The 22,575-nt window shown below is 41.5% G+C and overlaps 1 protein-coding gene across 1 annotated transcript in view; it reads left to right on the forward strand.

Annotated features, from left to right (window-relative positions):
* Window positions 1-17,121, forward strand: part of OCLN (occludin) — a 61,210-nt gene extending 44,089 nt beyond the window's left edge. The window contains exons 5-9 of the mRNA XM_077462476.1: window positions 2,160-2,296; window positions 5,307-5,510; window positions 10,679-10,850; window positions 12,019-12,060; window positions 16,561-17,121. Coding sequence (XP_077318602.1) covers window positions 2,160-2,296; window positions 5,307-5,510; window positions 10,679-10,850; window positions 12,019-12,060; window positions 16,561-16,659 — 654 coding nt within the window. The 3' untranslated portion in view covers window positions 16,660-17,121. The remainder of the gene's footprint in view (window positions 1-2,159; window positions 2,297-5,306; window positions 5,511-10,678; window positions 10,851-12,018; window positions 12,061-16,560) is intronic.
* Window positions 17,122-22,575: the final 5,454 nt, after the last annotated feature.

The raw sequence follows: 22,575 nt of genomic DNA on the forward strand, positions 1-22,575 counted from the left end.
GGGTATGTTCAGCCAAATCAGGGTTATGGAATTACAGCTCTTAATAGCCATCCCCACTTTTTCCAGGGATGAAAAGTAATTGGACAATTGAATCAAAAGCTGTTTCACAGCCACATGTGGGTTACTCCATCATTTCTTCATCAATTAAGCAGGTAAAAGGTCTGGAGTTGATTTTAAGTGTGATATTTACATTTGTAATCTGTTGCTGTGAACCTACATCATGCGCTTAAAGGAGCTGCCCATGCGAGTGGAACAGGCCAATGGGCCATTGTAAGGCTTCAAAAACTAAACAAATGCATCAGAGAAATGGCACCAACATTAGAAGTGGCCAAATTAACAGTTTGGTACATTCTTAGGAAAGAAACATTGGTGAGCTCAGCAACATGAGGCCTAGACGTCCATGGAAGACAGTGGTGGATGATCGCAGGATCCTCTCTCTGGTAAAGAAAAACCCATTGACAAGTGAAGGATACTCTCCAGGAGGTGTTCGTATCATTGTCAAAGTCTACAATGAAGAGAAGACTTCACAAGTGCAAATACAGAGGGTTCACAACAAGGTGCAAAACTATTCATAAGCCTGAAGAATAGAAAAGCCAGCTTAGACTTTGCCAAAAAACATCTTTAAAAAAAATAAATAAAAAGCAAGACCAGTTTTGGAAAAGCATTCTTTGGACGGATGGAACTAAGATTAATCTTTACCAGAATGATGGGAAGAAAAAAGGTGCAGAGAAGGCTTGGAACAGCTCTTGATCCAAAGCTCACGTCATCTGTAAAACATGGTGGAGGCAGTGTGATGGCATGGGCATGCATGGCTTCCAGTGGCACTGGGTCATTGGTGTTTATTGATGATGTGGCAGTATCTCTAAACACTGCAGAATTCATCTGGCTGCTTTGGTCAGCCCAGATTCAGCCAAATGCAGCAAAGGTGATTGGATGGAGATTCACATTACAGATAGACAATGATCCAAAATGCACTGCAAAAGCACACTGAGCTTTTCACAATAACCTGATCTCAACCCATTTGAGCAACAAACAAAGAACTTTAAAGTGGAAGTAAACCCATCGATTTAAACAGTTAAAAAAAAAAAAGAAAAAAAAAGCATGCGGGAATGCTAACTGAACATTGGCTGTGCTCTCAGCCAAACTATCAAACCATCCAATTGCTGGTGTCATAACAAGTCACATGTGCAGCATCATAGCAGTTGAAGATTAAATGGAGGCAAAGATGACAGCTTCCTTGGCTGAAAACGATAGGGGAGTTTACTTCCACTTTAAGACAGCTGCAGTTAGAGCCTAGCAGAATCAGGAGGAAACCCAGTTTGGTAATTTCCATGGGTTCCAGACTTCAGTCAGTCATTGCCAGTAAAGGATTCTCAACAAAATATTAAAAATAAACCTTTTATGATTTATATTCATTTGTCCAATTACATTTGAGCCCTTGAAAATGGGATGTCTGCGTATAAAAATGGTTGCAGTTCCTAAAATTTGTACTTGATATTTATGTTCAACCCCTTGAATTAAAGTCTGCCCTTCAAATTCATTTGGATTGTTTTGTTTAATATAACATTGTTTGTAGACTATATGTTTGCGTAAACCAATGTATGCTTATTTTTTGCCAAAGACATGTAGCAGAATATATATCGGCTAATTTGTTATAAATATTAGTTTTTAGGAAGAATTTTTAAATTTTTTATTTTTTTTTGTTTATAGTGCAAAAAATAAAGTTGTGATCAAATACCTCTAAAAACATCTATTTGTGAGGAAAAATTACATAAATTTGGCGAGTTACATGATTGTGCAATTGTCAGTTAAAGTAACGCAGTGCCGTGCTGCAAAAAAATGGCCTGGTCATGGAGGGTAAAAGTTCTGGGGGTTAAGAACTTTTTTTTTTGTAGAACGTCTAGATCAAAACCCCATGTGACCAGTGCTGGGACCTGGTGCTTGGCTGCTCAGGCATCGCTCGCTGCATTCAACTAGTATCTGGGAGGAGGTATATGTATAGATTTGCACAATACTTAAAAATACTGGAATTCTGACTAGGCTTGGTCTGCAGATTGGGGGGGGGGGGGGGCACATTCTAAGTAAGATTAGATACCCAATGGTTCTGGCTTACTTATGCATGAAGAAAAATTAACATATTGCTGTATTTACTTAAATAGGTAAAAACTGTGGCAACCAATCCTGAAGCCATACCTGCAATGTCAGAATACAATGATAAAATCAATGGATCTGTTCTGGATTATAGAAGTGTAAATGGTGGGCAAACCTATTCAGATCACAACATTGGATCACGTGTGTAAGTATAATCCTTTACATTAATAACAAAAGAATATTAGGAATCTATTCCATATAAGGCGTATTGCCTGTGTATGTAATACATTTATACAGATCTACCAAACGCTGTGTAACCAGGGCTGCAGATCCGGGATGCAGGTGACCTCATACACCCCCACCCTCACTACTACAGCACTTTACAAGCAATGTTTTTGATATATAAATGTGAGTTGAATGTAAATTGAGGATTTTTAAGATTAAACTTTCTGTGTATGTGTGTGTGTGTGTGTGTGTGTGTGTGTGTGTAATTTTTCATCTTCTCCTGTTTCCCCGAAAATAAATAAGACCTAGCGTGATAGTCGGTGATGGCGGCAATATAAGCCCTACCCTGAAAATAAGACCTAGGGCTTATATTGCAGCCATCACTGACAATCACGCTAGGTCTTATTTTCGGGGAAACCAGGATATATATCTCTAGTTTGTGTGTGTGTAGATAGTGTGTGGTCCCCAGGTTACAAACGAGGGTCTATAGGTTTTGTTCTTAAGTTGAATTTGTATGCAAGTTGGAACTTTTCTCTTTCCTTCCTTCTTCCTTCTTCCTTCTTTCTTCTTCCTTCTTCCTTCTTTCTTCTTTCTTCTTTCTTCTTTCTTCTTTCTCTTCTTCCTCCTTTCTTCTTTTCCAGCCACAAAAATTTTGCTTGTTTGGGTTTTTTTTTTTTTTTTTTAACACTTTATGAGCTGAAAACGCTCAAGTGTGAATGCAGCCTCAGTGGAAACACTTTATTTTTTATTTTATTTTCTACCCCCATGACTTACAGGAGTGAATTGCCCTTCTTAGGGGTAGATTTCCTCACTTTCTGTTGTCTCCCTCTGTTTTGTAAGTAGGAGCTGTTTGCCAGTTGGATTTTTGTTAGCCGGGGCTGCCTGCATGTAGAGTTGTTAACTGCTTTATTATTGATAGCTTTGAACTACCACGGTGCTGCTGGTTTTTCTAATGGCTGTTGACATGAAGACATGAAGTAACATGTTAGGTATGTAATGTGTCTGGCTTATCAACTGCAGCCTGGGAAAATACAGGGTTATTCAAAAAGATGGAGCAGATTTCAACTTTTTATTTCAAACGGACTGTAAGGGATAGAAGCACATTCCGCACATCACTGGCTAGAGGAAGGTTCAAATGTTAAAAGCCCACCTAAAACTTCCATTCAGTGCCACAAGGACTTTTTTTTTTTTTTTTTTTTTTGGTTTTATGATTCAACGTTTTAGCTCTCTGGTAAAGTTAAATGTTACAATGTTAGAATTTTGAGGAGCAAAAATACTTGTATAGTTGTTGAACATGACCCACCTATGCCTGCTACTATTCAAGATCTGAGACGTCGAGTTGTTGGGCTGTGAATTCAATAACTAGCGACCAGTTGATGTGTGTGGCAAGAAATGGCCTACCGTGTTGATGTTTGTCAGGCAACACATGGTGCTCATGTTGAGTGCATACAACCTCAGGGACAATAACCTTTTGAACTTTCCTCTATCCATCGATGTGCAGAATGTGCTTCTGTTCCTTAGTTTGTAATAAAAGTTAAAATCTGCTCCATCTTTTTGAAAAACCTTGTGCATACCAGTGAGTACGGACCAACTCTGAATGTCCTTGAGTGGCTCAGAGCCCAGACTTGAACCCAATTGAACATCTCTGGAGAGATCTGAAAAAATGGCTGTGCCAACTTGTAGCATCATACTCAGACTTGAGGCTGTAATTGGTGCCAAAGGTGCTTCAACCAAGTATTGAGCAAAGACTGAATACTTATGTACTTGTTATGTTTTATTTTATTTTTAAATATATTTGCGAAGATTTCAAACTTCTTTCTTACTGTCATTATGCGGTATTTGTAAAATTGTAAAGAAAATGAGCTTAATCAATTTTGGAATAAGGCTGTAACATAACAAAATATGGCTAAAGGGAAGCGCTGTGAATACTTTCTGGATGCACTGTATGTACATACAAACTTTTTTAATGGTGTATTTAACAGACCAAAAAGGACCAAATAAGATAAGTTCATTATTTGGGATAAATAACCTTTTAAGAATAGAAAGAAAAAACATATTTTACTGCTGTTCAAGTGTGGGGCTTGAAATATGTGCTTCATACATCCCAACTTTTGAACTTGACAATCGGGGACACCTAAAGCGGAGTTCCACCCATATTTTTCTCTTTATATGAATCAGTCCATTGCTGCAAGTATTGTATAACATTTGGCATTAAAAAAAATGGTGTTTTGTGGCTTGTTGCTAGGGTGTCCCTTGTAATCTGCCTCTTCTGGGCCGCAGCGATGTACGTCATATCCTGCAGCGCCTTGGCTCCTGGGAGATGTGTCATCTTTCCCAGGAGTCGGTGGGCATTGCCGCAGATAATAATCCTTCGCTACGCCCTGTGTAGAAAGCGTGAGATCGGGAGGTGATGCTGGCGAGTCCGAGTGGGCTTTACATGCCCACAGTGAAGGTGGAAGCACTCAGAAATGCATTAAACAAATGTAAGTCAATTAAAAATTGAATGGCCTTTTTATTATTCACATGCTTTACACTATCTAGCAGCAGAACAGGTGACAACAAAAATCTGAGTGGAACTCTGCTTTAAGAAGTGTGTGCATTTTTATACTTTTTTTTTTCTGTGACCTGGATTTGTTTGGTGTGGCCAAAGAAATGATTTAAGGTAAGGAGTTTGCGGGTTGAGCTAATTGGGTGGTCTGCAGGGGTCCACCCTAACATAAAGGCATGTTGCTACATTGGTGACTGTCAAAGGTGGACAAAACTGTCCTCTGTAGGATCTGTCCAGGCCGTGTCTGTCATTGCTACTCTGATTTCTCTTTATTCAGAGTTGAGAAGTGGTGATTACAGGGTTGTGTTAAGCTCTTAAACACTTGATGGTGTCATTGAAGTACTGGGAAGTGTGTGTACTTGAGTAATCTCATGAACAGTTGCTTTTTGTTTTGAAGAGGAATAATTTAATTTTTGTCTCTCCTCACTTTTCTCCTTATTAGGATTCCAGAAGAAGTGCTTCCAGTAAGGCAAGAGTATGGGTTTTCTCCAAATGCTTACAGCAGCAGCTCAGATACAAGTAAGAAAGGTCCACCTCGCAATAAAAGACCAGGAAGAGCCATGAGGTCTCCAAATGAGAATTATGATGCGGACTATACCACAGGAGGAGAATCTGGAGAGGAGCTGGAGGATGAGGACTGGGACAGGTATAATAAGCAATGTGTTTACATCAAGCTTGTAAACACCGCTCTAAGAAATGTATCCAACCCCAAGATCAAAATTAACCCATGAAAGATGAAAGCTTTTCACCCTTTTTAGATGTAGTGACTGCAACAATGGTGGCTGGTGCTCAATACTTTGGGAGCGGTGGCAGCAAACAAACCTGTGTCCCCCCCCCCCCCCCCTTCTTCTTTTTTTTTTTTTTTTTTTTTTTTTTTCTTTTGGCCAGTTCAGCTATTCAGCTATTGCAGCAATTCAAGATCAGGTCAGACGGCCTGACAGGCCTAACCAGGAGGATGGTCTGCCTGAAAATATTCAGATATTCCTCGAGCGCTGTTTTACTGTTGATGCCTTAAAGCATTGGTCATCAACCCTGTCCTCAGGGCCCACTAACAGGCCAGGTTTGCAAGATAACTGAAATACATCACAGGTGGTATCATTTTCTGCTCAGAGATTGCAGTATTCTAGTCTGCATCTCCCCAAGGTAATACATAAAACCTGGCCTGTTAGTGGGCCCTGAGGACAGGGTTGATGACCACTGCCTTAAAGGATTCAATACAGCAGGTTTCTCGTTTTGGCTCTTATGTCTGTACATATGCGCAGACTTTTGTGACTTAAGAACTGGTCAGTCGAGCTTCCTTGTAATAAGTTATTGGCAGGTTTCTCCTTTCATGGGAAACGTTTATTTGGTGATCATTTGGACAAATCCAAAAGATTTCCGGAGGGATGAGTTCTCTACTTCCTGTAAAGAAAAGCACCAGGTGTCCCTTTAACACTTCAGGGACTGCTTCCTCAAATGTCTTAGCGCCAAGGCAGTTCTGCAACCAACAGGGCGCTAGAGCCAGGGGCAAGCCGCAAGGTCAGAGCCAGAAAAAGCCCTTGATCCAAAATTCTTATAAACCAAGCCCTTCTTTTGAGGAGATGCCCCCACTCGGGTGGGGGGGAAGGCTGCTCCACCTTGGAGAACACATTTGGAGAACAAGCATAGAGGAAGAGTGGGTCACCAACTATATCCCAGGGTTACAAGCTGTAGTTGTGGGGGGGGTTTCCCCTTAGGTTTTTTAAGATTCAGCATTTCCTCAGATCCTCCAAAAAGAAACCTTATGGCTTCATTCACTACATCATTTAGTGCATCAAGGAATGATTGTAGAGTTTCCTGTACCCGAAAAAGGCACAGGGTTTTACTCAAACTGGTTTTTAAACTGTAAACCGAATGGGGACACGAGGCTCATTTTGGACTGAAGATCCCTGAACCAGTATCTACTGATCCAGTCCTTTTCAGATGGAATCTTTCCGCTCAGTAGTAGCCTCACTCCAGATGGGAGACTTTCTAGCCTCCATCGATATAAAGGACGCGTATTTACACGTACCTATATTTCAGCCTCATGAGAGGTTCCTGCGATTTGCAGTAGAGGAACATAATTTTCATTTTGTGGTTCTTCCCTTCCGGCTTGCTACAGCTCCCCCTGGTGTTCACAAAGGTCCTAGCACCAGTACTGGGTCTTTTAGGGGACCAAGGGCTCTAGGTGCTCGGGTATCTGGATGACCTTCTGCTCAGATCACTCACTACAGGCTCTAGAACAGAGCATACCATGCACAGTGTGGTATTTGAAAAGCTTATGCTGGATCATAAATACCAAAAAGTAAGCCTTGAAACCAGCATAAAGTCTAAAGTATTTAGGTCTGATCCTAGATATGGTCCAAGCAAGAGTCGTATTGTCACCTGCAAGGGTCTGTGCCATGAAGAATCAGGCGAGTCAGATAAGGGGCATCAGACAATGTTCCATTTCTGCTCTATAGAGTCTTCTAGGGAGGATGGTATCCCCCTTTTTTTAAGGCTGTGCCCTATACCCAGTTCCATTCCAGGCCTCTACAAGAAGACCTCTTGTTGACCTGGAACTGGAGAGGACAAGCCCTGAATTATCCAAAGTTCTTATCTCCTTGGGCACACTTAAAGTGATACCAAAAGATCCTTTTTTTTTATTTTTAAATAACTAATTTGTCATACTGCCACTGTGCAGCTTGTTTTGCACAGAGTGGCCCCGAACATCCATTTCTGGGGTCCCTCGGTGGCTCCTCCCCGCATTAGATAACCCCATTGGAGGAACGCTCTCTCGAGGGGGTCACCTTGTGGGTGAGCTCCCGAGTCCATCATTTGACGATGGAGGCTGAATGCAGGACTCGTCCCTGGCGCCTGAGTCATTGGATTTGACTGACAGCAGTGGGAGCCAATGGCTGCGCTGCTATGAATCTATCCAATAAAGAGCTGGGAACCCAGGAAGAGAGTGACGGCGGGACGCGCTGACAAATTCGAGCTCGGGTAAGTAAAACCGTGCGCTAGGGGGCTGGTGACTGCAAGGTGTTTTCACTTTAAGGCATAGGATGCATTAAGGTGAAAAACGCGAGCCATTACAAACCTTTTTTAAGTCTAAACTGGTGGTTGTGGAATCGGAACCCATGAAAAGGGAAAATCCTTTCTCCTGGTAACTTGGAGAGTACTGACTACAGATGCCAGTCTCTCAGACTGGTGAGCGACCCAAGAAGGACTCGCAGGTCATGGGACATGGTCAAGGACAGAACAGATCAACGTCCTGGCATTACGGGCAGTGATGACATGGCTATTGAAGCCAGGGTGCTGAAGGACCGTGGCATCTCATGACCAGTAATGTCTACCCTAGTGAATGTTATAAAAGCTGTCAATTAGGAAGATCTATCATAAGGTGTGGAAGACTTGTATTGCTTGGTGTGAAGCCAAAAAATGTTATCCTTGGAAATACGTGATTGGGAGAATTCTCTTTTCTACAGTCAGCTGTGGAAATCAAATTGGCTTTGAGTACAATCAGAGGTCGAGATTCGGCCCTATCAGTATTCTTCAAAAGACCTTTAGCTTCCCATTCACCTTTATGCAGGGGGTAACTCGTTTGCTTCCCCCCATTAGGTCACCTATGTTAACCTATCAAGGAAATCCCATTGGACTTGCTGTTACGCAAGCTAGCTTTCCTGATGGCTGTCACCTCAGCTAAAAGGGTGTCGAAGTTGGCGGCCCTTTCATGCAGGGAACCGTACTCGATCCTTCACCACAACGGGATCGTGTTACGGCCTCTTTCATCCTTTTTGACAAAAGTGGCATTGGCCTTTTCATTTAAATCAGGACATTATATTGCCTTTTTTCTCTCAGCCCCTTTCGGTGGAAGAGGGACGACTGCATTCTTTGGATGTTGTCTGGGCAGTTGAGATTGAGATTTATTTGTCTAGATCTGCAGAGATCCGAGGATCAGACTCTTGTTTTACCAACAGGACCCAAGAAGGGGCAGGCAGCTTCCATTGCCTATTGGGTCAGTCAATTAGTTATTCAGGCCTACATCTGAAATGTAAAGCTCCTCCCTTTAGGATGAGAGCTCATTCTACCAGGGGTATAGAAACCTCCTAGGCTTTTTGCCATCAGGTATCTGTGTCTGATTTGTAAGGCTGCTACCTGGTCTTCAGTGCAATACGTTCACAAAATTTTATCAAGTGGATGTTCGAGCAGCCGAGGATTCGGTTTTTGTTTGGCAGGTTGTCTCCCTTCCCTCAAGGCTATTGCTCTGGGATGTCCCAGCAGGTAATGAATATTAGCCTCACTCTGTGTCCGATGATGTACTCCAGAGAAAAGGATTTTACAGGCAAGTATGACAAAAAAAAAAATCCTATTTGTTCGTCTGAGGAACGATTGTACAATTTTCTGATGGTGTGTACACAACTTTGACAGCCTATTCCGACCTTTCCGAAGAGACAAACTAAAATTTTTCTCATATGGGAACAGCTCAAACAATTTTCATTTTTTAATGTGTACTGTCTTAATACGACAAACATCAGAAAAGATGTACTGCGCATGATCAGAAACAAATGGCAAAAGAAATTTTGTCGTACAAGAACTTTCATACGTTATTTCCTTCCTCGGTTCTGACTTGCTGTGAAACAATGGGGAAAATCAGACAATCGATCACCCAATTTTCTTAGTGTGTACCCCACTTTAATGTGGTCAGCTGCTGAAATACTTTCCTCGTTCTACTAGGTTTTCATGTCGTAAATGATGTATACCAGGAAGTCATGAAGGAGTTTTCTATAGAAGAAACTAAAGGCTGAGGTTATGCATGCCATAGCATAAGCTTTCTTTTCTGCAACAGTATAATAATGGTGTATTGGTACAGGTAGGGAAGCTGGAATTTAGAAAAAACTTTGCTTTTAAACCTCAAAGCAAACTTTTATTGCAGTTTACCAATTTGTGGATGTGGTGGCTGCATTATTTTTTTTATCTTTATTTACATTATTTTACACTGATGATCTGGCCATTAAGTCTGCTTTTTAGCAGAACAAGCTGTCACACTGATGTAGCAAGTTTGCTGTAACTGCTTATAAAGTGGTAGCTGGAATCTGATTTTTTTTTTTTTTTTTTTAGATGGACTAGCAGGTTTAGATACACTAACACCCCCTATCCCCAGACTGACAATGTTGCTGTGCATAGGTGCTCCTCCATTCAAAGGAGGAGTGGTAGTGGCCAGATCGCCATGTGAAAATGGATATGGGGGGGGGAAGAGGAGGAGCATAAAGGAAAACGAATGCAGCCACCACATGTAATATATTGCAGTTTACAATTTATTTATTTTTTGCGTTAATACCACTTTAAAATCGGATGATTTAAACAATGATATCCTTAAGCTACTTTCACACTGAGGCGTTGTGGGCTTTGGCAGTAAAGTGGTGCCATTTTTAGCGGTGCTTTACCGTCATTTTAGCTAGTGGGATGATACCTTTAACCCCCACTAGTGGCCAAAAAGGGTTAAAACTGCCGGCAAAGCACCGCTGCCCCATTGATTTCAATGGGAAGGGGTGCTTTAGGAGCAGTGTAGACACTGTTGCTACAGTGCTGCAAAGATGCTGCTTGCAGGACCTTTTTTTACCATCCTGCAAGTGCACCGCTCCAGTGTGAAGGCCCTCGGGCTTTCACACTGTAGAGACAGGAGAGGCTCTTTACAGGTGCTATGCAGGAGCTATTTTTGGCACTGTAGCACCTGTGAAGCGACTCAGTGTGAAAGTAGCCTTAGACTTTGCTACCAGATGTATGTGACTATACCTTGCATTGACATTTGCTCACCATATTATTTATTTTATACAGCGAGTATCCTCCTATCACTTCAGACCAACAGAGACAAGAGTACAAGAGAGATTTTGATACAGGCCTACAGGAATACAAGAAGCTGCAAGCTGAACTAGATGAGGTCACTAAATCCCTGTCCAGGCTGGATAAAGAATTGGATGAACTTCCACAGGGGAGCCAATCGTACAGGGTACGATCTCTGAAACATTTGACATAGTTGTTATGCACCAGTGACTTTATAGCTATGTATGTGTATATATCTAATACGTACACGTAAGTTCACGTACCCTGGCAGAATTTGATTTTTTTTTTTTTTTGCCCATTTTTCAGAGAATGTGAGTGACACACACACTTTTCTTTCACTCATGGTTAGTGTTTGACTGAAGCCATTTATTATCAAACCACTTACTCTTTTTAAATCATAATGGCAAACTACCCAAACGACCCTTATCAAAAGTTTACACACCCCGTTCTTAATACCGTGTATTGCCCCCTTAATATCAATGACAGCTTGAAGTCTTTTGTGGTATTTGTGGATGAGGCTCTTTATCTTCTCAGATGGTAAAGCTGCCCATTCCTCTTGGCAAAAAGCCTCCAGTTCCTGTAAATTATTGGGCTGTCTTGCATGAACTGCATGTTTGAGATCTCCCCAGAGTGGCTCAATGATATTGAGGTCAGGAGACTGGGATGGCCACTCAGAGCCTTCACTTTATTCTGCTGTAGCCAATGACAGGTCGACTTGGCCTTGTGTTTTGGATCATTGTCATGTTGGAATGTCCAAGTATGTCCCACGCGCAGCTTCATGGCTGATGAATACAAATGTTCCTGCACTATTTTTTGATAACATACTGCATTCATCTTGCCAACAATTTTGACCAAATTTTCTGTGCCATTTTGTAGTGCACAGTTCCCCATCCATCTCTGTACCGTTCATCATAGGCCTTGTTAACTCCTCCTCTCTAAATGGAGCTTTTTGGCCACAACCATAGACGCTACATTTTCTCATCACTCCAAATGACTTGGTGCCAGAAGGTTTGAGGCTTGTCTCTGGCATATTGTAAGTGGGACACTTTGTGATATTTGTGTAGTAATGGCTTTCTTCTGATGACTCGACCACACAGCCCATATCTTCAAGTGCCTAATTATTGTGCTTCTTGAAACAGCCACATTAAATTTTTGACTGGAATTACCCTTTCATGTTAATACAGCAACAATAAAAATTTTACTTCTGTCCCAAGGACCTCTTGTCAGGACACTCACAGAATAAATTATATACACTGGGGAGGGAGGAAAAATTAATATACTCCAACAGTCAATCATTTAATTTCTGCTATAATAAGTTTTATCTTTTGGTACAGGCTGTTGCTGATGAATACAACCGTCTAAAGAACATTAAATCGGTAAGTATATTTACAGTTTAATTGGAGATGTTCATGAATTACTGTTCAGAATCTGTTTTATAAACCATGTTTTATTTAAAAGGATGACATTTAAGCAGCATTAAAGATAAATGGCCTTGGAAACCCTACCCTCCCCTATGCTAATCATGGGGACCATAGATGGGGGAGAGTTTGTCTTAACCAGATGGGCTAACATTCGCTCCACCCTCCCCAAAGGTTTTCTGCCTCTGAAAAAGTTGTTTGTGCTCTGCTTTCCTAATCCATTAGTGTCCTGCTAATCTCTTCCTCTGACCAAGCCCTGAGAGTATCAGGGGTCAGATTATTCACATATTATTCTTCCATGGTTACCACCCTCTCCCCAGACATGCATTCCAAATCCTTGGTCCTTTTTTTTTTTTTTACAATTGTTGCATCAATATACCACGAATAAAGGCCTTCAAGGTGTCCCAGATTACCCCAACCCGGAGCTGTTCCTCTATTCAAAACAACAAACTCTCTTAAGGCTGTTAGCACCTCATCTGGGTCACCCATTAATTCCATCCAAAAAGGGCTTATTTTCTCTCACCTCTATTGTCACTGTCACCGGGGAGTGATCTGTAAGACCTCTTGGCATATAACTTACATTTGTTCTCACCTCTAGTGCCTCCTCATTCCCCAGAACCAAATAAATTCTAGAAAGGGTGTGTCCTGGAAAAGCACGAGTACTGCTGGGCTGGCAGATTCCGCGCTCTCCATATATCCATCAGTCCGGTCTCTCCTAAAAATAGGGACAGTCGTCGGCAGTAGCGCCCGTCTGTGTCCTCTGGGAAAACCTACCCACCACCTTGTCCAAAACTCTGTTAAAATCGTCCATAACAATAACCTGTGCACCTGGTTTGTTCAGAACAAACTCCACCAACCTATACAAAATTAAAGTGTCAAAGGGAGGAGGTACATATAAATCAGCCAACACGTAGTACAATACAAAAAAAATGTAGCACCTCAGTTCATCAGTGTTGATCTGCCTGCAGGTGAACATTACCCCAGACCTGATCAGAATACCCACCCGCCCTAGAATAGGAGGTGTAAAATGAATGGTACTGTGTTTTATATTCACCCCAGCCCAGCTGTGTTATAGAGACATGAGTAAATGTGCGTCGCCTGTAGGCAGAGTAATCCCACCCCATACTTTTTTTTATTTTTATTTTTTTGGTGGTATCTCCTAACGCCTGGACATTCCAAGAACATATAATAAATTATTATTATTTTTTTTTCCTGCATAGAATTAATCATTTAACCATTTTAGTGTTCAACAAATGCATAAAATTCAAAATATCTGCTCCAGATTGTGTAGCTTCCATATAATTTGTGTGGTCTTAACAAAAACAAAAAAAAATGTCTTCTGTGATAATTTAGTGACAAAAAATTTCCTTTTTGAAATGCGTTTATTCTTCATATCCCCACATACATACCCCTTTCATACCTAACACACCATCTGTGTCTCATTCCTGGTTCACTCACCACCCTCTTGGGTCCTCTCTAGGGGCTTCCAAAGTGACCTTCCTATGTGCTCAAGATAACAAATATATATTCCTGCGTACATAACCTCCCCTCAATAACTGAAAGAAGGCCATATACACATTATCCCTCTAACCTACTGTAACCCCCCCCACCCCAACTCCTTAATGTGCGAATAAGTGATCAGCTGTGCCCCTAGGTCACCCATGCAGTTATTATACGTCAATCTTTGAAACTCCATTTTCTAGTTCTTCTTTAATTTTCCCTTTATGGGATGCCAACCACCCCTCAACCCCCTCTGGGAATCAAAAAATTGTCTCACCCATGGCAGTCACCTGCAGTCTTGCTGGCTAGAACAAGGCATAGTATATAGTATATGTTGTTTTTATATATGTGTGTGTGTGTGTGTGTGTGTGTGTGTGTGTGTGTGTGTGTGTGTGTATGTATATATATATATATTATGTATGTAGATATAGATATAGATATAGATATTTAGTGTGTATGGCCATGTATATGGTGTTATATGGACACATACAGTACAAGATTGACCAGGCCAGATTTCAGTTGACTGACTTGTGTGACTTGTCCGAGCCAACTCAATTACACATATCAAAGGGGACTTGTTGACAAAAAGGTTGTTAAGGTGGTATCAATCTTATTGCGCATATTGAAGGAAACTTGTTCATGTAAACATGCAAGAATGCGAATTAGAGCAGTTTTATGACTACAGCTGTTCACGGCTAGGGGTCATCTTCTGCCTCGCTGAAAAACGCATCGAGATCAAAGCATTTAATGGAAAGGGCCAATCAAATTGCGCAGCCATTGAATGTGTTGGATATATAACATGGCGTTCAGTCTTGTCTGGGTGTGTGGTTAGGAAGGCACCAAGGATTAAGGAACATGGAGCTCTGAATATGTTCTAGATTTGTAAGATCTACTCTGTTGGATTGTCATCTGTTGCAAGACTTTGTTCTGTATTGGAAATCAATAAAGTGCATCTCTCTGGAAGAATTGGGTTGCTGCGGAAGAGTACTTATAATAACGAATTAATCATCTACCCACTATATATAATATATCACTACAATAGGAAACTTTCAAATGCTGTAGTTTTCGTTTCATTTCCAAAAACTTAGCCCTCTGTCTCTGCAGTTCTGGTGAATAATCTGGGTATATAGATACCGTAGCGCCTTCATAAATGATTTTACCCATATCCCTGGCCTTCTGCAGTATGGTTACTGTCTTTTTATAGAAGAGCATTCTTTTACCAGTAGGGGTTTTGGGTAGCCCCCTGATGGTGGTCTAGAAGGCACCCTATGAGCTCTCTCCATTGCAAAAAAAAAAAAAAAAAGGGTGAGCCTGTCCTTTCCAAAAAAGATCACTGAACCATTTTTAGAGACATATCACAGGATCCGCACCCTCACTGCGCTCAGGGAGCTCCATGATCCTAACCCTTTTCATTTGCACTCTGTTTTCCATATCATCCATTTTATATCTCATAATTGGGCATTTGTTCTTTTACTGTCCTTCTCTCCCGCCTAAGGGGATTCAGCATGTCCTCCACCAGAATAACTCTTCCTTCAAGGGCGGTAGTCCTTTCTCACACCTTTTTATAGGTCATGCTTGACTAAGAATGGCTCTTCCCGGATTATTTTAAGCTGGTCTGACAGTTCACCTAGGGAAGTCCTACAGGAACTGCCTGCAGGATTTCTTTCAATGATGGTTCTCTTCTTTTAAATCTACAGCTCCAGAAGGGGGCTCTGGAGTATCTTGAATATCCCGTATGTCCTCCCCTGCGGATTTCAGTCCTGTGTGATTTTACCCCTGGTGCTGCTTGACCTTGGCTTTTCCTCACAGCTGCGGCCCCGGCATGCGCCTTAAGTTGCGCTTGCAAGTCCTGTTGCCCTCACTTTTTATGGGGGTCTGAGCTGGGTTATGGGCAAATCTCTCTAGTTTGGCTGCCGCCTGATTCCCCTTTATGTCTCCTCCGCTTCCTCGTCATTGCTAGGTTTTAGCAGAGACGCTTGGGGGTAAAACAGTACTTGCAACCGAGAGGTAATCTAATAAGGCTGAGGGCTATCACCCCAATAATCCAGGGTGTCCCCTTAATCCCCCCCACCCCACCCCCCCCATGCAAAAGAGAATAGGCATATCCCAGATGCAGATAACTTACAGTCCACCGGGTGTCGCTGCAGACCAGTCTAGCCTCCCCTGGTAAATTTATAGATGCTGGACTCCGCTTTAAGATCTCTCCCCTCGCCGGTCAGTGTCCAGACTGTATGAGCTCACACCCTACTTGGTGTCTGACCATCCACGCTGCACGAGGGTGTCTCGAACGATGGGGGTGGGTACTGCAGGTGCATCAGTGGCTCTCCTCTCTAGTCCCTCGATCCCACTGTAAAGAGCGCGTTCCCCTGGAGGGAACGGTGTGGCATCAGGGCTGCCAAACTGAGGTGTGCCCTCGCCACTGTATCGGCTACAGCTGACAGGATCTCTTCCGGAGCTAGGTCATACACGTCCGCCCTCCTAGAGCATCCGGTCATGCCCCCCGACCGTAGTTCAGCTTTACATGAGGCTCCTACAAGGCAATTAAGGACTCTATCATTGTAAATGTGTTAACACTGTTCAGTATCTTTTTTTACTCAGCTCAATCTCATCTTTTATATTTTTTACCAAAACATTAAATATATTGTACAATAATGCCTGGTGAACATGTAATGTTTTTGTCGTTCAACAAAAAAAACGGAGGCGGTTGCTGTACTAACCATGCAATGTTGGTACAGAACTCTCCCAACTGTACTATTGCACTCTGACTGCATACGCTAGAACACATTGCATACACTTGAATTTTTTGTGCAGCTTTTGACTGCTGCAAGCACTGCAATAACCCACAAACTAGTACTGTATGTCAATTTACTATAGTCAGATAATTACAAAGAAATAGAGGTTAACTAATTCCAGTCAGAATCTTTTGGTACTATATAATAAGCCTTTGTTTCCTTCCAGTCTTCAGATTTCAAGAACAAACGGAACCGCTGCAAAGGGCTCAAGACCAAACTAAACCACATCAAAAGTATGGTCAGCGACTATGATGACAACAAATAGTCACCTGGACTTTCACACTGAAAACACAAGCCAAACTTTGTGGCCCTGGCCATCAAATTTTTGTATTAATGCGGTTGAGCCATGAAGTATGGGATTTTGGTAGTGGCTCAGGCTTGTCATAACTACAGATTTCATATATTTCTATGAATAAGTCTTAGATCATCCGTGTTTTAAAATATTTTAAAAATGGAAAAAAAAATGGCATTTTATAAGTCCCTTATAATATCTAAGCTTCCATTTATGGGTGCAGAACATCTCCAAATTTGCATCGTATTTGGTCTCCTAAAGCCACAAAGGGCCAACTGTGCATATCTTTTTATAGTTATTGAAAGCCATGTACTTTTATTTTTTTAAACTTGTGCTGTTCCATTTCAAGTTAGAATCTGTGTATGTGTATATATATATTTTGCATAGAGGACAAATCTTTAGACTTTGAATGCCTTGATTAAAAAAAAAAAATAACGCTATAACACATAAGCGATTTTAGATGGCATCTTGCACTGATTTTTGTACCAGGTTATGGCAGCCAGTGCATTCTTGATTATACAACCGGGGGGGGGGGGGGGGGGGATTTTTTTTTAATTTTTTTTTATAGTGGGGGGGGGGGGATAGAAAATATTATATTTTTCATATTCATTAATTTTTCTCTAATTCTATTGCTACAAACTTTTGGGGGGTCACTGTTGGTCCACTTGATGGTATGAAGAAATCCATAGGTGCATCTTGTTGGTTGGAATAAGTAGTGTATGATGCATGTGTTATCACAGATCTGTGTTAAACAAAAAAAGGCTAAATTTAGAAACGAAAGTAATTGGTAAAGTTAAGCAACCCAGAGAGCATTCGACCAATAATTGAATAATAGACTTAAATATGGTCCCCATCTTTTAATCCCGACACCATCTTCCAGTATAAGCCAGTGATCACATGACCTGCGATAGTGTGTCTGTGAGCCATTTTTCTTTATGATTGTACCTACAACTTACAAATGCAATGTTCATTACAGGAGTGTTCAATTTTGTTCTATGGTAAAGGACTAAAATTATAGAAATGTTTTCTCATTTTAATATTTGTCTAATTGGTGTTGCAAATGATGATGCAGCCCAAAATGTGGTTTTTGTTTTGTTTTGTTTTTTTGTTTTTTTTCTCTTTTGTACTTTACTAGGTGTAAGTCACGGAAATCAGTTTAACAACTATGCTATAATGAATGTAAAAAAATTACTGTTTTTAGATTATAATTTTTTTTTTTTTTTTACTGTGTTTTTTAGACCTTTTTTTTTTGTATATAAATTTTCATTTATCCTTCCCAGACTACCCCCCCCCCCCCCCCCCCTTTTTTTTGTTTTTGTTGATTCAACATACCATGATTGTTACAGATATTAAGAACATTGGGCCCTTTGGCACTTGAGTTATAGAAACAAAATAATATAACTTTTTTTCATGTGAACTGTGATAATAAATGTTTAAAATTCTGTTTCAAATGCAGTGACTGTTTGTTTGTTTTTATTTATGCAAATCGTCTTCCCTTTTTTTTTTTTTTTTTTTTTTTTTTTTTTTTTTTATGCAATTAGATCTGATTTATTAAAGACCTAAAAGGCAGACTATTATAATCATGATCAAGAATACAAGTACAATCTTTTTAAAATCATTGTAGCAAGCAAATGCTAACAGGTGTTCAATGACCAGTCTGAGTTGGAAAGGAAAGGTGCAAAATATGGAATAAAGACAATGTACTAATGTTTTATAGAATAAAGCTAGTGGAAGATGGTGCCAGAAGATTCATGTCAACGCTCAAAACTCTTCTGTGTCTAGGGATTTTGGGTGTAGGGCTTTAGCCACAGAAATAAAGACCCTACAAAGGGATTTCTTTGCACAAGATATTGACCTTAGTAATCTTGAAATTATAACTAGAGCAAGGATAAACATCAACGGTAAGCAAAGGTTGCTGGTGTATGGATCTAGGCATTTTTTTTTTTTCCCCAGAAAGATTTCAATGTGGGTCAGTTTCACCAGATTTGAGAGTATCGTTTTTTTTTTTTGTTTGTTTTTTTCCATTTTGACAGTTCCAACAAGGATTGGATTTGTGCAGGTATTGCATGTGTTCTTTTGTTTATTGGGAGAAGGATGCCGACAGGTTTTCGATTATTTTTTTTTATTTATTTATTTTTTTTTCCCCAAATCTACCCACACATATATAAAATGGTTTTCTTGATGTATTTGGGAATTTTGAAAGGTTGTGTGTTTTTTTTTTTTTTTTTTTTTTTTTTTTTTTTCCCCCCGCCATATCCAACCTCTAGTCACAGCATATACTTTCATTTTATAACCTCAGAATTGTATTGGCAATACAATTATTTTTGACAATCCAATATAGGCCTACTGGGAAAAATCCCCATTCATGCTGTGAGGTGCTGCCTGTCTGCTGGCCATCATTCCACAGCTTCCTGGATTCCATGCATGTTTTCACCTTCTCTGCCATTTGATATCAATTTCTAATGGCTACATATCCCATGGTAGCTTGCCTACAACCTTTCTTCCTCTGACTCCACCTCCTGAAACCCCTCCTCAACACCCCTGTAGTTCTGAGGGCAGGCACTGTGAAACGTGACACAGCAATGCCTACTCACAGGGCATAGTGAATTGCGTACCACAGAATTCAGTAAGTAAATATATGTTGGGATTTTTGCAAAGTACATTTTCAAACTTCAAGATTGTTTTGATAGTTAAGAGTAGGCTTGAAATTGACATTTTTACCACAGATGCCCTTTAGGCTAGCTTCACACGTGCAAAAGTGTAACACATGGTAAAACGCACATTAGATTAAATAGCACCTCAACACACCTTACAAGCGCCCAACCGCCAGTCACTTCATTGGGCTACAGCTACACAGATTTTTAGTAGCTTGACCCTGCTACTAAAATTGCTAAAGCTTAAAGCGGGAGTAAACCTGCTGACTTTTTTTTTTTTTTTTTTTTTTTTTTAAGACCTGCAAAGGAAAAGGCATAATGAGCTAGTATGCACTGCACAGGTTTAGGTGTGTGTGTGTGTGTGTGTGTGTGTGTGTGTGTGTATATATATATATATATACACTCTGAAAAAGTTTTACTAGCCAAATACCTTATACAGCCCACTTCCTGTTTCTTGTCTGATAAAAAGCCTAGGCTTATGACATCATGCACAGCTCTCACACACTTCAGTTTGTTGGGAGGGGAGATGAGTCATAAGAGGGCTGGAGGTATGCGTCTGTGTAAATCCAGGAAGTGAACAGGCAAGCAACTTCAGCTGCTAACAGTCAAAATGGCTGCTGCCAGACTTGGTGGAGGGAGCTTTCTGCAGCATATTTGGCAAGTACAGAATCGCGGTATATATAAAATATGCAAAGTGGTTGAAGGGAAGCTTCAGAGTGTCAAAGATGTTTTTATTACAAACTATGTGAGCAGACTGCCGTTCCTCTTTAATCACTAGGATTAACAAATGATCTCTTAGCGCTAAAGTCTCCCTATGGAGTATGCTACACAAATGGCATCTTGTAGCCATTAATTGCATATCGTACACTGTAAAACCATGCAAGACTAAATTGCTGCTTCTTGTGTAGCTTAATCCTTAGGGAGCGATTAGTTTTTTTTTTTTATTTATTTTTTTTTTTTTTTAAGTGATAATTTGATCCTAGTTTATATTTTTGCCTCTTAATAACTGGTTCATGAGTTTATCCAAGTTACTGAATTCCTGACTAAAGCACCACTTGGAGAAAGATATATTATAAAAATAGGATTTTTGTACTCACTGTAAAACCCTTTTCTCTGACGTTCATTGACTGACACAGGTCCAGTAATCTTGACCGTAGGGTTATTACAACACCTTCAGGAGAGGACTAGGCAGAACATGTAATACAGAACTGTACAGTCCCGCCCAGGGGGTGATCCCTCTGGTAATAACCCCTCAGCCTGCCTCCTGCAGTTCAGTACGTCAACAAGCAGTATAATGTAAACCAATAGGAGGTGAGGGTGCTGTGTCCGTAAATGAGCTTCAGAGAAAAGGATTTTACGGTGAGTACAAAAATCCTATTTTCTCTTTTGTTCGTTGACTGACACAGCTCCAGTAATCTTGACAGTAGGGACATCCCCAAGCAGTGTCATAATGAGGGGTGGGAAAAGCAACATAACTTCACCCACAACCAGAGGTGCTCCCTAATGGGGGAGTCACCATCTGAACCAACCGCATCAGAACTTGTGATCAACATATGCATCAGAGTGCATTAAAATTCAAAAAGGTAACTTTCTCTTAACAGAAGAGACAGTAAAATTGCAACATTATACGGCTGCCTGCAAAACTTTGCGGCCAAAGCAGGCATCTGAAGATGCGCTTGCATCCACTTTGTAAAAGTGTTAACGGTCGACCAAGTTGCTGCCTTACACACCTGAGCGACCGACACTTGATGTCAGAAAGCCCAAGAGGTCCCAGTTGCCCTGGTGGAATGGGCCGTGACAGGAAAGGGGGGGCACCTGTCCCTTCAAGGCATAAGCCTGGATCACGATCTGTCTGATCCACCTGGAAATGGTGGACTTCGAGACCGACAATCTTTTTTCGGACCAGCTATCAAAACGGAGTCTGACTTCCGGAAGGGAGCTGTGGCAGACAGTTATACCCTTGGAGCCCAGATCACGTCCAGGGAATATAGGGCCACCTCCTTTTAGGATGTGTCTGTTTAGAACACAGATGGTAACTCAATGTCTTCATTGACGTGAAAAGCTGAAACCACCTTCGGTAGAAAAGAAGGTTGTGGACGCAACACCACCTTATCCATGTGGATAACAAGATAGGGCGACTTGCAAGTCAAGGCCGCCAGTTCCAAAACCCTCCTGGCTGATGTAATGGCCACTAGGTAGACCACTTTCTGAGAGTGTTAACAAAGGGATTTCCCTGATGTTCTCAAATGGCGGTTTCTGAAGCGCCAGGTTCAGATCCCATGGAGGTAAAGGTGGACACACCAGGGGGACTACACACTGGACTCCTTGTAGAAAGGTGCTCACTAGACAGTGAGATGCCAGAGGTTGTTGGAAAAGGACAGCCAAGGCTGATATCTGTCTGTTGATGGTGCTTAAGGCCAGTTTCTGGTCCACTCCTCGCTGTAGGAACAGCAAGATCCTGGAAATGGGGTGGCGTCCACGCACCTATTCCATCTCCTCACACATGGTGATATAAGCCTTCCACGTACGATGGTATATCTTCCCAGAAGAAGATTTTCGTGCCCTCAACATAGTGGAAATCACAGACAGATCTCGGTTTCTTGGCATCTGGCTTTCAATAGCCATGCCGTTTAAAACCAGCGACGGTAAAGCAGGATGGAGAATCGGACCTTGTGACAGAAGGTCTTCTCGCATTGGTAACCTCCAAGGAGCGTCTGCCACCAGGTGTACTAGGTCGGCGTACCAAGGGGACGCCGAGGCCAATGTGGGGCAATCTGTATTACTGGAATCAACTCTGCAGAGCAAACGTGGTAACCGTTTTAGTGGAGGAAAGGCATAAATCAGCCGGTACTGCTCCCATGGAGCCACCAATGCGGTGGACGTGTCCGCCCAAGGATCTCTTGTCCTGGACACAAACCTCTGCACCTTTCGATTGAGCCAAGAGGCCAGGAGATCCACATCTGCTGTGCCCCACCGCAGGCAACGAAGCCTGAACACCTCCGGATGCAATGACCACTCTCTTGGGTCCAGCATCTGCAACTTAGTCCGCCTGCCAGTTTTCTACTCCTGGGTTGTATATGGCCGACAGGGCTGGTACATGCTGCTCTGCCCATCGAAGGATGTGAGCGATCTCCTGTGCTGCAGCGAGCTTCTTGTTCCTCTTTGATTGACATATGCCACTGCTGTGGCGGTTTTTGACTGGATCCTGATCGGAGGCCCTTGTAGTCTCATCGAC

The sequence above is a fragment of the Lithobates pipiens genome, unplaced genomic scaffold, assembly GCF_037356315.1.
Source record: "Lithobates pipiens isolate NorthernLeopardFrog02 unplaced genomic scaffold, aLitPip1_a1.2 Scaffold_3, whole genome shotgun sequence".
NCBI lineage: Eukaryota > Metazoa > Chordata > Amphibia > Anura > Ranidae > Lithobates > Lithobates pipiens.